The sequence below is a fragment of the Pseudochaenichthys georgianus genome, chromosome 14, assembly GCF_902827115.2.
Source record: "Pseudochaenichthys georgianus chromosome 14, fPseGeo1.2, whole genome shotgun sequence".
Classification (NCBI taxonomy): Eukaryota; Metazoa; Chordata; class Actinopteri; order Perciformes; family Channichthyidae; genus Pseudochaenichthys; species Pseudochaenichthys georgianus.
In genome coordinates this window covers 27,850,696-27,866,959 of record NC_047516.1, presented here as the reverse complement: position 1 = coordinate 27,866,959, position 16,264 = coordinate 27,850,696, and the positions used below count along the sequence as shown (strand labels likewise).

Below are 16,264 nucleotides of genomic sequence, written 5' to 3'. Positions count from 1 at the left end.
TGCTTCCACTCCCTGCACTGCAGTCCTGCCTGCAGTCCCGCCCCTCTCTCGTGCACGCTCTAAGTCCCTCCCCTCTCTCGTGCACGCGCTAGCTGCCAGAGCATGTGAGAAAACGAGAAGCATGGCTGCAAGTGGGAGTGCAACTGCCGCTGCGCCTCGGCTTGTTGACAAAAAAGATGCCAGAAGTGAAATTTGGAAGTATTTTAGCTATATCTCTGACAGTGAGGGCAAGCCTACGGACACCACAAGGCCCGTCTGTAAGAAATGTATTAATTTTATTTAATACGAATTCTTGTCATTTATTTTTCTCATTTTTTAAAAGTTTGTGTTCTGGTGTGAAATAAAGCACAATAATTACATTTAAGACTGTTTCCCTTCTTTTAAGAAAAGTATCGAAAAAGAATCGGAATCGCAATTCTTGACTTGGTATCGAAACCAAAATGTTGGTACCATGACAACACTACTCCTGACAGTTAAACCTGATATTTAGTAGGTCTGTTAAGTATTGAATGCTGATAATTCGGACATAATTTGGCCGGTCAAAGTTGTTTGGGCTCGGATAAAATCGCTCCGTTACTTTCGTCCCGTGTTACTTTCGTCCCGTGTTACTTTCGTCCCGGCTCTCCCTACGTGTGTATGTGTGGTGTCAGTATGAGAGGATGACAGCGCGTCTAATTTTGATGTGGCCCAAGAGCCAATCACAATAATACCTGCGATGCAGTGAATCAATTTGAGGGGGGGGGGGGGAATCGTTGATTAAACATCCAGTGTTTCCCCTACCATTGTCTTGGAGGGGCGCTGCGCCCCGCCAACGGAGCCCCACGCCTCCCCCTGAAATACAAGGTGTTGATCCTATATATAATTTTTTTTTTTAAATATATATATATATATATATATATATATATATAGCACCAAATTGCAAATAATCTATAACTACTGTCACTTTTCACATTGAACATGTGCGCTTTTATTAAATAAACTAAACGCTTTCATTTTAAGTTGTGAGTTTTTGACCCTAAGAAACACTGATGCATTAATCAATAACAATAATCCACAGCTCCTCTCTCTGCTCCAGAGGATTTAAAAAATATATATCCCAGTGCCACAAAAATGCATCAGTGACGTGGTTGAAATCTTGTCTCCAGAAAACAAAAAACTGAAACAAGCGGTATCAGTGACTGTGTTTGATGTGGCTCTTTGCAGTAACATAGACAAAATGTGGCTCTTAACCTCTGACTGGTTGGCCACCCCTGCTCGAATACATTTTTAAATATGATGCTATCTACAGTTTCAAGTTCTAAGTGAGTTAACCCACATTTAGAACATTGCATGCTCAACAAATCATTAGAGCATTAGAGGGTGAGGGGCTGTGGCTCAGGGGTTAAATGGGCGTCTACCAATCAGAGGTTCAGTCCTTTGATCAAAATAATTAACCCCATATTGCTCCTGTAGGCGTGTAGTCTATGGTATGGAAGTCACTTTGGATAAATGTTTCAGGAAAATTAGATGCAATGTTGTAAACATATTCTTTAGTGGTATGACGGTTGCACAGCATGATGGTAACCCATGTTTAGAATATATTGCATGCTAAAATAGAATAGGAGCATTAACCGAATCATGTGGTTTAAAGGGTTCTCCGGCAAGGTTTGATGATGCAGAAGGACTGTTCGATTATTTAAGGGAAGCCCTGCAGAACCACAGCTCAGGTTGCAGGTTAATGTATGCAGAGAGGAATATGTCAATCTTGGATTGGGACTTCTTGACTCATTTCTTGCCTGCAGCATATTGTTGGCACTGTAGACTTTTTTTGCAGAGCAGTCTATTTTAGATCAGTTATTCCCCCCATACATCTCTTTCAGTGAGATTCTGTTCTGGTTGGGTCAGCGAGTGCTCGTGTTTGCTTTGGAGGTGGTCGGAGAGTCGTGGCATTCCTGCCTCTTCTCCCACACAGCGTAAAGAGCCCCTACATAGATGTTCTCCAAACGTCAATGAGGCCCTGTGATTCTTCAGTGTTTTTAAATAAGGCTCTTTTCTTGACCTGGCTTAATTATTTTGAGAGTTTTAATTTCTCCCCTCTTTCGCTGATTCACAAGTGCTGTTTGACTTAGGAAATGTCAGAGCCACAAGTCAAGCTTCCCTTTCCTACCACAGAACGTAGGCCCCTGGAGGAATCTCTCACTCTAGCTTAAGCTATTTAACTGCAGGAAAAGGACATTTAAAAACTACTATTGGATAACTTATTTCACTCCAATTCATAGAACAGAACATCTTTTGACACATTTTAGTAACGCGACTAAAAAAGGGAAAATGACAGGTAAACAAATGCATTTAGCAGTCGCATTTAACCCCAGGGTCAATAACTTGCTTTCATTTGAAATATAATGCACTCTCCAGCAGATGGAAACATCAGAGCAATCTTGGTGGAACAATTTATCGTCAAAAGAAAAAAGGTAAAAAACATCAGCATTAGCCACAGTTACCCTGGTTACTGGGTGCTCAGCAAAAGAGAAAACATTCTCATAAAGAGTGCAGATACAAACTGATGAAACTACTTGACTGCTTGATGAACCTCACTGCCAAGCAATTACGATAGGAGCTTGCAAGGAGCATTTTGCCCTTAGAAAACAGCAGAAATGTGCAGGTCATTTTTCTACCTTGTAAATTTAGCTGTATATACATAACATTTAAAAATATATTTTAAAACAACATTGGAGATGGATAGATTAGGCTTTACTTTGTCAACCAGAACAGGACTATTATCTCAGTTACATTTCCAACACTGGTATTCTGTTTATCTGGCATTCTGTCATGTTACCACAAACACATCTTTGTAGGGAATGTGTTGTATTAGCAAGTTAAACAACAAAAATGGCATGTAGCAGTTTTCTTTTTGGTTGTAGGTCAGAACTAATTTAAAAGGATTTGTGTAGATAAACTACATTTTTTGCAGCAATAAAAGCTGCAGTTCGTGCTCTGGCCTCCTCCGCAGTACACACTCTGTTTCACATTTGTTTCTGCTAACATGGCTGATTAACAGACAATCAATTAATTTATTTCAATTAATTTATTGTTTCATTGCTCTGCATTTATAATGTTTGTTTTAGAGCTTAGCAATACATCTACATCGAAAATTAATCAATTTGTAAATAGACAACTTGGATAACTGCCACAGCTCTAAAAACTGGTTAAACAGGATCATGGTGCAAAAAAAAAAAAGAATTACTACATTCCTGCCACATTATGATGCTAAACTGCCCAATAAACTAAAATAAGTAATCCTTTTTTGTTTTTCTGTATTTTTCTTGAGTATAAGTTTATATTCAACAATCACTGAATGATTGAACTGTAAATTAATATTACCCCATGATAAACATTCAATATGAATTATTCATATAAGACCATAAAATGCCACACTGAACTGCAGCTTGTCATAAACAATCTATTAACACTAGCAAAGCTGCATCAATAACAAATAATTGGTTAAAGTTTCCTGAATGGAAATCTTAAAGATCTCACTGTCAGCTGCCATCTAGTCAAGATGCAACTTCTTCTTTTAAAATCAGCCAATCAAGTAGTAGAAGCCAAGACAGTGGGGGCGTAGCATGTGCAGGTATCCACAAGTGTACTCCTATTTACTGCCGTCTATTACTTTTATGTTCACAAGCAGAGTGAGAATATGAATTCGGAGTAGAGATCCAGTTTAAGATTCTGCTGATATGGAAGATTCCCATGTGCTCAAGGCACGTTACAAAGCTGCCAGCCTCACTGCAGCCTTATACACGTAAATAAAAAAAAAATCCCATTAAAAAGTCATTCGAACAATTTCTCCTTATAAAAGTGCCTACAACATAGCATTAATACATGCATTTCTCACAGGCTTGGATTGACTGTTAAATAAAAAACCATGACTGCACGTGCCCTAGAAAAAAAAACGACCCTAAAATAGCCCGAGTTTGACTGCCTACATGCCGCAAGTAAATAGGAAGAAGCAAACTGCCTGAGCAACAGAGCAGTAGAAAAAATACGACACGGACCAAAATGTTACAGAACAAGCAGATACAAACCGAGTCAGATTGGTATAAACTCAAAAGCAAACAGTGCTTTCAAATCCAGTGACCTACCTGCAAGCTCATTTGCTGGTCATAAAATCCCTTTCGCTCTCCTACTGTTGTAAATGTGAGTTTTAGCCTCCAGTGCTTCCATAGCGGAGGTAACGGTAGCAGTAGAGGGGCAGGACAGCACCATAGCAGAGCTCCTTAGAAGGGCTGCCGGGCCACGGCATTGCCGCACATATTCCGGGAAAGCGTGTCATCGGGCCGTTTAAACCGCCCAAAGAATTGTCCATCTCACATGCACGCACTAATCTATGCAGGGTCACTCGAGGTAATCCCTATTCCCTACCGAGCGCTCTTCTTTGATTGGCACTCACAGCAGCACACTGAGTTTCTAGGCCTGTCAAATGGCTGGGCTGTACCAACTCAGCTATTTCAGAGAGGGGTGGCTTTTTATCTTTATCTCGCTCTCTCTCTCTCTCTCTCTCTCCGAGGAACAGAAGAAAGAGGAAATGGAAACACACAGCACACACTCAGCGGATAAATTGCCAGCGCTGACTCTGTCTCGCTCAGAGTTTTTTTTTTCTCGCTCGCCCTACATTCCACTGCTCTTTCGCTCACTCCCCCCTCTTCCTTCCCCCCTCTAATGACTCACTCCACTCACTGCTTTTGTTAAATCACACCAGTAGCTTCAAATCCACAACATCCTGACGTGCATTAAGGGAAAGAGAGAAGAAAAAAACACTTACATTCTCCACAACCACAAGATGTTTTGGAAAAAGCACTCGAGCCACTTAAGCAACTGACTTGAATCTTAAAGGTCCCATGTCATGGCCATTTCTACTGATCATATCTCCATTGTTGAGGTCTACTAGAATAGATTTAAATTGTGCAATTTTCCAAACTCACATTGGTTTTTCATACAGCATCTCTGTATAGTATGTGTATTCACCAGGTATTCACTCTCTGTCCTAAACGGCTTGTTGTTCACATGTCACAGAACCCAGGAAGTAAACAATGGAAAATGAGAAATCTCCAAACGAGGCGTTCTGGGGCAGCATAGACAGGTCTTTTCTGTGTTAGAGTTTTACTCACTACAGGGTGTACTTTGAGGGTTTGTGACTTTGCAGACCGTTTACATGCAGAAAAACCTTCATAACACACAAGGGGACGGGTAATAACCAGAAAATACACCAAATAATAGACACCATCTTAAACCAGCTTTTACATTAAAAGTGACAACTTGTGTTTCAAAACTACAACATTGTAGGAACCGCATTTAATGATTATGAAACACTGACACGGACATACATGACAAGACAAAACCAGCGTGAACCGTTTATTGTTAAGAAATATTTTCAGTGGAAGTAGCTGGCACTAAATAATACAGTTGCTTCAATTTGGCTTATTACATTATGAAGTAAAAGTAAAGACAAAGTAAATGATCCTGTTTTATGACTTACAAATAAATACAAGTTATTTATAGTTGTAATTTTTTTAATGCTGAGCTCATTTTGTTTTACTTTGTGTTCAAACTATTGAATAAGTAATGTAAACACATGTTATTTATGTATGCGTGCCGATTTAGCTTTTATTCATTTCTGGAGGATATCAAAAAATCTATTCTTACTAGTAAGAATGCGAATTCTTGATATCAAAAATGTAATTCTTACTAGTAATAATGTTTATTTCTGATATCAAAAATTGAATTTTAACTAGTTAGAATGCAAATTCTTGATATCAGAAATTCAATTGTAACCAGTTGTAATGTGTATTCTTGATATCAGAAATGCGATTTTAACTAGTGAAATTTGCATCGTTTTTTCTCATTCATGTCAATGGGAGTTGGAATTTGAACTAGTTCAAATGCCAATTTCTGATATCAGTAATTCAATTGTTGACATCAGAAATACAATTTGAACTAGTTCAAAATCCTTTTTTGATAACAATTGGCATTTAGACTAGTTGAAATTGAATTCTTGATATCAGAAATACACATTACAACTAGTTACAATTGAATTTGCATTCCAAGTAGTTAAAATTCAATTTTTTATATCAATAATTTGCATTCTTACTAGTAAGAATTGATTTTTTTATATCCTCCAGAAATGAATAAAAGCTAAATCGGCATGCCATATGCGTGTCGATACTTAAACTTAAGTACATGTACAGTACTTGATCAAATGTACTTAGTTCATATTCAACCAGCAAAAACAATTTACATCATATAATTTTTGCATGTTGGCAATGTTATCGCACATTCACATGTATAAAGCTCAGTGGTTGGGAAAGAGAGGGCCCCAGTGCTGTTTATATAAGAGTCAGAAGATTCTGTGACAGATTTCTCATTGCAGTATTGGGATAATTGTAATTTATTTGAGTTAATTTAGTTTTTTCCATGTTGGTATGAATAAATGGCTAAATATGTCCCTTGGATCTAATTGTCTTTGCAACAGTAGCGCAAAGTATAATTGCACTTGTAAATGCTATGGTGGGGGGTTTAAAAGTAGTCTATTGATGTTTTAAGCAGTCCACTCGAGATGCTGATACTGGATCCTGTGTTAACATCTACAAATTAATATTCACCAATGTTCAAAAGTCTGATCCGAACAAGTGCTGGACCAACAATCCCATCTCTGATTATCCCACAGAAACCAAGTGCCTGTCAGTCAGTAGAACATCCAAGAGAGAAAATGTATGTGCACCCTACCGTCACTCAAACAAAGCCCAGAGTACTTCTCAAACATGAAGGGCCGACAACAACAACAACAACAACAACAACAACAACAACAACAACAACAACAAAGTGCCCTTGTGTAATGTTATCCTGGCTGAGTATGAATGCACAGAAATACCTTTTTCCACACTTGGCACTGTCACAGAAATGTCTCTTAAATGCCAGTGGGTCCATACTATGAATGGTGCAAAAAGTGAAAGGCTAAACATATGGTGAGTGAATCATCCATGAAGAAATAGTACCAGTCACCATCTTTACGTTCCAGATGTAATCATGAACTCACGCACCCCCGACCCCCTCACATTAAAGACACAACCGATCCACTGTGTCACACAGCTGATGTACCCGATGCAGAGACAGAATGTCCTGTACAAGGACTATGGGTTGGTGAAGTGAGGAAGAGACAGGAAAGAGGAAAACATCCAACAGAATGAGTCAAATCAATATTTAATGTCTGCCAAGAGTGTTTTGCAAGATGGTGCACCTTCATTTTTGCTGGATTTTAGTGCAAGACTACGATTATATAAAAGCCCTTTAAACAATCTGAGTACAATGAAATATCTCCACAGCTGTCATTTTATAGGTCTCACTTTGGCATCTACAAAGTTCACATTCCAGATTTGACAGTCATTTCAGTGAAGTCAGTTTGTCTCTATACTTTATACTAGGACATATCAATCTTTATGGCGCCACGTGCAGCAGAATAAGCAACAGGATTGGACAGTTGGTTGTGTCTGAAATGAATCCAGCTTCTTATACTTTATATATTATAATAGTACACATACCTAATGGGTCCCAAGATTCCCTGTGTTCTGAATGTTACCCTCGTCCTGTCTGACCTTTTGGCGCGACAGTGTGTGTTGAATATATGCTAATACTGTGCAGTGTTTCCCACAGATCTGAAATATACTTGGGGGGTGGTGGTAGCGGGGGGGGGGGGGGGGGGGGGGGGTTGAGGTGACGTGCAACAACATTAACATTAACCTTACTGTTGGTCGCTTGTTAGCAGACCCTTCACGCGATGGCAGAGCGAACAGGTACAGGCAGGGCCCATAATGATAGCCCTATAGTTTAAATATACTACCCACACATGAACATATGGAAATGGGTTACTATTTAAAAAAATAAATGTATTTATAAATGTATTTAGGAACCTATCCATGTGATTTTTAGCGGGGGTCGACCTCAAATCCTCTAGGGGAGTCTAGGGGCATGCCCCCCCGGTAAGATTTTATTTTGGAGTTAAATTCATCAATCTGGTGCATTTTGAGGGGGAAATAAAGAGACTAGATCTATGGAAACACCTATATTAAACAGAACTATATACATTTCAATAATCATAAAATCATGGCCATAACCAATAACATACCATTTCCAATATGAAAAAAACACTGAAACTTGTTTATTAACAGTTGTGAGTGTGTGTGCTCCTGAATCAGCCTCTCCTGTCTCCCTCCTCTCCCCCCTGCTCCTCTTTGAGGCAGCAGCAAAGACTAGTTTTCTCTCAACAAGTTTTAAAAGTGTATCTTACCTTTTTTCACCCAGTTAACTTTTTATTTATTTATTCATGCATATTTTACTAATCACATTACATTTCATTTAGCTGACGCTTTTATCCAAAGCGACTTATAATGACCGATTACAGGGACATTCTCCCTGGAACAACTAAGGGCTAAGTGCCTTACTCAAGGGCAACCGGAGACCAATCACTACCCTCTCAAATGGAAATATGCGTTTACATAAAAGGTGACCACACCGTTTGAGACCCACTGAGAACTTAGACTAAGTTAACTATCTAAACACTCGGAGAGTCCTTTACCTCACCTGAGCTGAGGTTATCCCGAGCTTGAATGACACACAGAGAGAGACCAATCAAGGGCTTTGATTTATGATCTGTATGACAGTGGCGATGTCGGCAGGCCACATCATGTTGACAGCCAGTCACCCTGTGTGAGGCAGGCCACTTAACAGGCCAGAAGGAGGCGAGATCAGAGCAAGGGAGCGAGGGATCATTGTCCACAAGTTAATCGATCGCAGATGGCGTCGTGGTCACGGAAGAATTAAAAAAAATTATTAAAAAAAAAAACGAAATAGGTCGCGAAATATACTTGGGCGGCCGTTAATATACCTGGGCGGCTCGCCCAAGTATAGTCTATGTGTGGGAAACCTTGCTGTGCTTAAAGGAGCTTAACACAGTACATTACAGCTGAGTATATTGTGTGTGTCTATGCTTGCAAGTATGTTTATAATGGATTTGAAACAGGGCTGCAACTAAGAATTATTTTCATTATCGATTCATCTGCTGATTAGGTGGAGGAAATAATCAGCTTTACTGCTGGTTTATTCACACTATAGCCTGTCCATTTAAGTATATTTAAAACTCTAACTGTACAGAAATATTTGTTCAACACCAGACTTTGCCAAATGATCATTTAGAGCGACAGCATCAGTTTCCTCCTATTTCAAACTCCTATTTTTATAGCTAAATGTTATATTTATTCTATATTTGACTGTTCCTATATTCTACTTTTCACAGATAATGTTTATGTATCTTTTGGACAAACAAGTGAGTCAAACTGTAGCTGCATCACATAGTCCCAGGGTTGCTTGCTTATAAATAAAGAAAAGGAAAGTTGTGCAAACGCTGCTTCCTGGTTCAACCCCTCCCCCATAAATAATGACAGTAATGTAGGGGGAAAATCCAAAGCACTTGTTTCCATAAAGAGGTAGGGCACATATGTGATACATGTGGTAGACATAGATCTGTCATTAACTAGAAGCTTTCAGTAAGCCAAGGAGACGTGGAACAGGTGTGGCAAAGTCACACAAACCCAATGCTGTGATTAAACATGACTATCACATCCACGGCCACATAACATTTGTTTCCATTGCAGCCCCATGGAAATCTATCGTTTGCTCTATATGGTTTGGAAAACACTTAAAATAGATATTTAGTGATGTCTCACATTTACCTGGTTGCGTCCTCTCCGTCTGCCATAGTTCCGCCTCACCAGCGTCTTGTAGTTGTGGTTCTTCTTGGTCAAGTAGTAGTAAAGGACACAGTCGGCAACACACTGAAAAAGGAAAAGGAATATTTTGATCATATGCAGTGAAACTGGATGGAACTTACTGTTAACTAGAGTGATAATTAACCCATCCATTCTTTTATAGATAAATCAAGTGGGCCACACAATGTCAGAAAATAGTCAAGCCAGTTTCTTACTAAATATCCAAAACCTTAAAGACATTTTGTTAAAAATACTATAAAACACAGAAAAAAAAGAAATACCCATATTTAAAAAGGCTAAAAACTGGACCAATGGCCAAAGGGTGAAAAATAATGTTGAAAGTAGTGTTAAGTGTATGAATATTTATTTTTAAATAAAAAAATAAAAAACTTGAAGGACACTACTTAAATATGCATTACAGCCTGTTGGATTCAATCTAATTTAGTATGGAAAGTAGTTTATGGTCTTAAAACCCAAAGAGTGAAATATAGATAACATTAAATTCTGCAATACACAGGATCTCAAGCTTACCTTTCTCTCCAGATAAGAGGCAATTAGGCCAAAGTTCTTTGGGTGTTGGACAAACCTATAAAGAGATGCCAGTCATTACTCATGTGCCAAATCCAAAAATATATTAGTGCAAGGCCGAGGTGGCATTAGAGCCTGTACATAATATCCACACTGCAGACATCCTGTGCCACAAAAAAGTAAAACACAACTCACTTCTCCTTAAAGATCTCCTTCTCATGTTCGGTCCAAACATTCATAAACTGCCGGGCTTTGTACACCTTCATAGGGTCATCCATCAGGCCGTTCATGTTGATGAACCTCACTCTCCTCTGCTCAGTGTCGTACATCATGGGAGGGATGACTGACATCTGTCTCATCTGTTTCTCGTTGTTCTGTGGAGCACGGACACAGATAGTCACTCCAATAGTCTCCCTTGTTTAGTTAACCGCCTTTCTGCCTCTGTGACTTGTTTGAATGAAATGGATTCCAGATGATGCAAGTGAAACGCTGCAGAGAACTCTCCCTCTTAAAAGACACAAACTGTGACACTTCTATTTAGGCTGTTGTCATCCAGCCATGCTGTTGTACATTTACACTGTAATACATGTAATAAAGGCTCTCCAGATAATACCCACCTCCTGCTCAGAAAGGCCATCTATGATTTCAGAAATCTCATGCTCGCTTCTTGCGATTGTCGCAGAAAGGCCTGTTCCTCTTTGTCCAACCCTGCAGGAAACAGAGACAAACAAACATTACATTTGTATGATGTGCCAAGACTTAACAGTAGTCTCCCATTATTTTCCTTTAAAGAGGAAATGTGATTTCCCAGTTTCCGTGACAAAAGCGACATGAGTAAGCTTTGGAACTTTAAAAACGTTTTCAACAAACAGAATCAAGTACACATTATTAATACATAAGAGTCTCTTGAACAAGTAATTAACGACTTCCTTATGCACGGTCTAGCTGTCAGCTTTAAGTGCTGACATGCAAACTATTTACTTGGAACATTTCCGCTGGACCTTGACCCCGTCTCCCACCCTTCCCAGAGGCACCTAGACGGCCAGCGTCTCTGCACAAAATAGGCCACTGCACACCACCTTGTGCCCTGTATTTAGATGCTAGATGAACAGACATCTTAAATAATAGAAGAGACCATTTCAGTGTCACGGCTCGGCTACAGGACAAATCAAAATGATCTATGCATCAAAAGATTTCTAGAGTAAAAATGGTTTCACTCTACAGTCTCCGTCTTTGACCACGTCCTCACACTCAGTAGATCCTTCAGGTTTATAATAACTGAGTTTACTTCAGTCCTTTGATGCTGTGCAATTTGAGGTCAGGATGTCTACTTCAAGAGCGAAACATCCACTCTGTTACCAGTATTAAACAGAAACAGTGCTGGGCAATAAGACCCTAGAAAAAGTTAGCAATATAGCTTTTCTCCTTCGATTATCTAATGTGTCTGTATAAAAGCTAAAACAATTACTCTGAAAATGTATCAGTATTGATGATTTTCTTAATCATAATTTTAGTAATATCCGAAGCAAAATTGCCAGAAGAAAATGACTGGTTGCAGCTCATAAAATCTAAATATTTCTCTTGTGATAACAAACTACTTTTATTAGGGTTTTGCAATTTGTTTCTACATTTAAAGGTCACCTATCATGCAATATTTAGGCAATAGCATAGGTCTCAGATATATTAAAAAAATGTATAAAAAACATGTCGATGAAGTATTTTGCTCAAAATACCAAACAGATCACCCATTCTAGCCATGCCTCATATCCCTCTATTTCACTTCCTGTTACTAAAGTGCTGATTCGGGGGAAAAAGCTTTGAAAAAAAGAAAAAAAGGGGGCAGAGCTTATGCCTGCTCATGCGGGACCCGGCAGATACTGTCTAAAAATGAATGCTGCGGTGATGAAACGCCAAAACCACATCAAGGATTATTTCTGAAACATTATGGTGCTCAACGGCTCTCTCTCTTGCTGGTTTACCACAAGGTGAGTTCCTTTTTATTTCCTGCTTCTTCACACATGCGCTCTCTCCAGTACTGGTTAGCTCTGAGTGTTAGCGATGCTTGCTAATGTAAACAAAGGCCATATTAAGTCCAAAACACGTCGGGCATTGATTCTGTGGGTGCCATCCGGTATGACGTAAATTACGTCAAAACCAGATCAGCTCGTTGTAGCCCCGTTTTTCAGAGATTTGTGCACGGAGGAAAAGAGAGAGGGTTTTATTTTCTGACACTTTGTGAGTTCCCTGACACGCCGGGGACACACATTTATGTATAAAAGACATCAAAAGGGGAATTTTGCATGATAGGTCCCCTTTAAATGTAATTTTCTTTGGTGTCAGGTTATGAATGGTCGATAATGAAAATAATCCTAAAATGCCGCCTGAATTTTTTTTTGTTGTGTTGATGTAGATTAACCAATATGCACTATAGAAAGGAGTAGAAAAAGGTGAGATTTGTGAGCTTCTGAACCAAGAACCAATATTAACAGAAACAAAAACAGGGGTATAATGTCTCTATGTGGACGGTTCACAGGTAAACCGGTTTACCTCTGGAATCGCTCCTGCTGCTCTCTCTGCTTGCGGATCTCGGGGAATTGCCTTTCGTAATACTCCCGTGTTCTGCCGTCCTTGGCTTTGCGTCTGGGGTTATTCTCCATTCGATCAACCTTCTTCTCCCACGCCTCCATCAGCTGGTCGTAGCGCTGGCAGATCTTCTGTTCCTGTGAGCACAGTGTGGGAAACCAATGGGATATCAGGAGTGGGTTCCTGGCCTCTATCACTATAGTAAGAGCCAAAATGTCTTCCTGCCAAACCATGAGGCAAAAAGAACCTTTTTCTATCAAATATATATATAAATAAAATCTGCATGTACACTGTTCTTTTAAACCACCGACTGTAATGCGGATTAAAAGTGTATTGAGATATTTCAGTCCTATAAAGGTTGACCTCCTTAGAGACTTACTTAAAAATAAAGGCTTTTTTGGGAAAAAACCTTTCAAATAGATTTTTCCCTGAGTGAATACAACTGATTCTAAATTACAGTACATGCAATTTGTAATATGGTATATGGATTCTCAGGTTTATATTGAAGCAATAGATAGTGCTCAGTTTGTTGAAGGTATAGTAGATGAAACACTTCGGAGCTGTACTAAATAGTTTGAAGCTTCTTTTGCAACGTTGAAAAACTAAAAATGTTTAGATTTGACAGTTTTTTTTGCATGTCTATTCAATCTGTTTTAACCTGGTAATTATGCAGACCAACTTGATGTTGTATGTTAATCTTTTAAATAACTGCCTAACTCAGCCTCCTGACTAAGGCACAGCTTTTCTCCGAAGCAGCTTTTCTGTTGACAAATAGTTTTCAAATGCTTGTTTAAATTGGTGTTTCAATGAGCACTAAGCCATGAGGTGAAGGGGTGGAAGGGTTCACATATGAAGTGAAGATGTGGAAAGATTCCTTTATTGGGAGGACAATACAGCTTTGTATGCACTCTCTGCAGCAGGGGACCAACAATTCACCTTCCTCTTGGCACTTAGCCATTTGCACTCTGCCATTGTTCAGAGACCAAAGGGTCCGTTTCCGACAGGGAACAGGCAAAGAAAGGTAGGTTGCACTAAGCCATTGCAATATCAAAAAAAGCCCTGTTGTTGTTTCAACATGGGGTGATTCTGAAATATTTAAATTGGCTGGATAGTAAGAAAAAAGCCAGAGGGACAGTCGATTGGCTGGCGTATTTCTCTGTTATTCAATGTGACCATATTTATTGTTATACTGACAACAAACGCACTTCTTGGCCCGCACAATACTTTTCAACAAATAGGGGAAACCAAGGCATTTCCTGTAGTACAAATACATCAGGGCATTATTTCAATAAGCCATGCTAAAAGCAGGATGGCAAATGGGGTCAGTCGGTTCACCACTCTGCTTAAGACTGAAATATGTCAACAACTTGAGTGCCATGCACTTTTGTAGTCCTCCATGGTCCTCAGAGAATAGCCGCCTGTAGTGGCTGGTGGTTTAATTAAAATGTCTTGAAATTACTTTGGTGGTCCCTTAAATGTTATTATCACATCAAACTTTTAATTGTCTAAAACTTTTGTCTAATACCAAAATCTGCAAAGTTAATAACACTCCCATCACTCTTAGCTGTTATTGTTTTTAGGGTTAATTAGCTAATGCTCGCAAAAAAGCATTTAGCTCAAGTACATCCTCACAGAGCTGCAGATTCTAAGACTATAATAAAGCATTCTCACTGCAGCCCTAATTTTTTGTCACACTGCACAGACACCTCGTAATTACAGGAGTTTCTTTTACATTTGTATTATATACAAGTACATTTAAGATGACAAGCAGTATAAAAGCAGGGTTCTCTCCAGGTGTGTGACGCATACACAAATTGCAAATGTAATAGTGTGTCTAGTGTGTCAATATTACATAGCCTTAAGTAAACGGGGAAGATACCACTTATCAAAAGCTTTAACAATCCCAATAATATTGCGCCCGGTCAGCTGAAGGCAGCAGAGTGCAAACAGTCGACCAGGTATGGCGTGACAACACGACTATGGAAATGGGTGGAGCCTCTAATGTGTCTTGTGTCCAGAGCAGAGTCCTGCACGGGTCTGATTTTCAAGACCCGCTCCCGCCCCGTACCTGCGACGTGCAATACCGAACCTGCCCCCACCACATATTGCCAATTAGTTCAGCAACCCGACGGCACAAGATCCGCAACCTGACCCGAACCCGCATATATATGAGCAGTGAAAACGTGCAATTATTAACACACGCAGTTGCGTATTTTGTCTTTGGGATGTTGGTTATTTTCTCCATCTAGGATGACACCAAAAGCCTCCCAGACGTTGGATTTCGCTCTTGAGGAAGTGTTATTGAAAATGCTGTATTGTCCGCTAGAGAGCTTCACCTCAGCCATTTCGAATGTGGAGCGCACAGCAGCAGATTGATGCGCTGCAGAGGTTATGATTATGCACGGTCCCGCGGGGGAGAGGTCTGAGGATTTAAACATTAAACTAAATTATTATTATTTTAATATATTTATTATGCAATACCCGCGACCCGACCCGCATCAACTTTGTTTTACCCAGAACCGAACCCGGAAAAAAGCGTTTGAAAAAATACCACCCGCGAATCACCTTTTTTGCGGGTCGACCCGATGCAGGACTCTGGGTCAGGGCCATGCCAAGGGAAGCCAGAGGAGGCTGGCTTCCCTTGCCTCACAATACCACCCGCGGATCACTTTTCACACAAAAAGTCCAGAGTCCCGACACAAACACATAGAACTTCCACAATGCTTATCTGATAGCTTGGGACACTTACCCTCTGTTTACGAGCGTGGTTCCTCCTCTTAAAGAACAGAATCAGCTTCTTCCTCATCACTTGGTTGCTAAAAGAGAACAACACTTAAAATCAGTAAAAATATGATATTACTGTGTTTAGCAGAAAAGGTTGGGGTATTTACCATAAAGCATATGAAGCTGGCTAACACAAAAATAGTATTGTCCCACAAGATACTCCAGCAACAAAACTTCCAGTCAGTACAAAGGGAAGTCTGGGAATTTACTTCCAGGAAGAAAAACCCACTCTTTTTAATAGTACTATTGTAATAAAACCTTAAAGATAGTTATGAATGGATTTATCTCCTTTGACCGACTAAATTCTCTATATTAAAGCTGCTATTAAAAGCTGCAAAAAGTACACGATTAACTAGTAATATACAGAAAATGTATCTGCAACAACTTTGTATAATAAATAATAATAATGGCAGACAGATTAAATATGTAAACTTTGGCTCACAAGAATTGTTATGGTTTTTTTTACAAGTTCTGGACATTTTCAGACTAATTGAGGAGGTAGTTGTCTGATTAATCTTTAATGAAAAGTAGTCCCTTCAAGTAGTACAAGTTTTCCATCTGAAAGTGTTTTA

At 39.4% G+C, this 16,264-nt stretch overlaps 2 protein-coding genes across 2 annotated transcripts in view; one reads left to right on the top strand and one right to left on the bottom strand.

Annotated features, from left to right (window-relative positions):
* The window catches only part of ncor1 (nuclear receptor corepressor 1), a 67,412-nt gene that overhangs the window by 33,590 nt on the left and 17,558 nt on the right, over positions 1-16,264 (bottom strand). Inside the window, 6 exon segments of the mRNA XM_034099825.2 lie at positions 9,762-9,863; positions 10,329-10,383; positions 10,521-10,699; positions 10,943-11,033; positions 12,873-13,045; positions 15,658-15,724. Of these exon segments, the coding sequence (XP_033955716.2) occupies positions 9,762-9,863; positions 10,329-10,383; positions 10,521-10,699; positions 10,943-11,033; positions 12,873-13,045; positions 15,658-15,724 (667 nt within the window).
* The window catches only part of pigl (phosphatidylinositol glycan anchor biosynthesis, class L), a 35,238-nt gene continuing 31,197 nt past the window's right edge, over positions 12,224-16,264 (top strand). Inside the window, exon 1 of the mRNA XM_071205378.1 lies at positions 12,224-12,310. Within this exon, the coding sequence (XP_071061479.1) occupies positions 12,270-12,310 (41 nt within the window). The 5' untranslated portion in view covers positions 12,224-12,269. The remainder of the gene's footprint in view (positions 12,311-16,264) is intronic.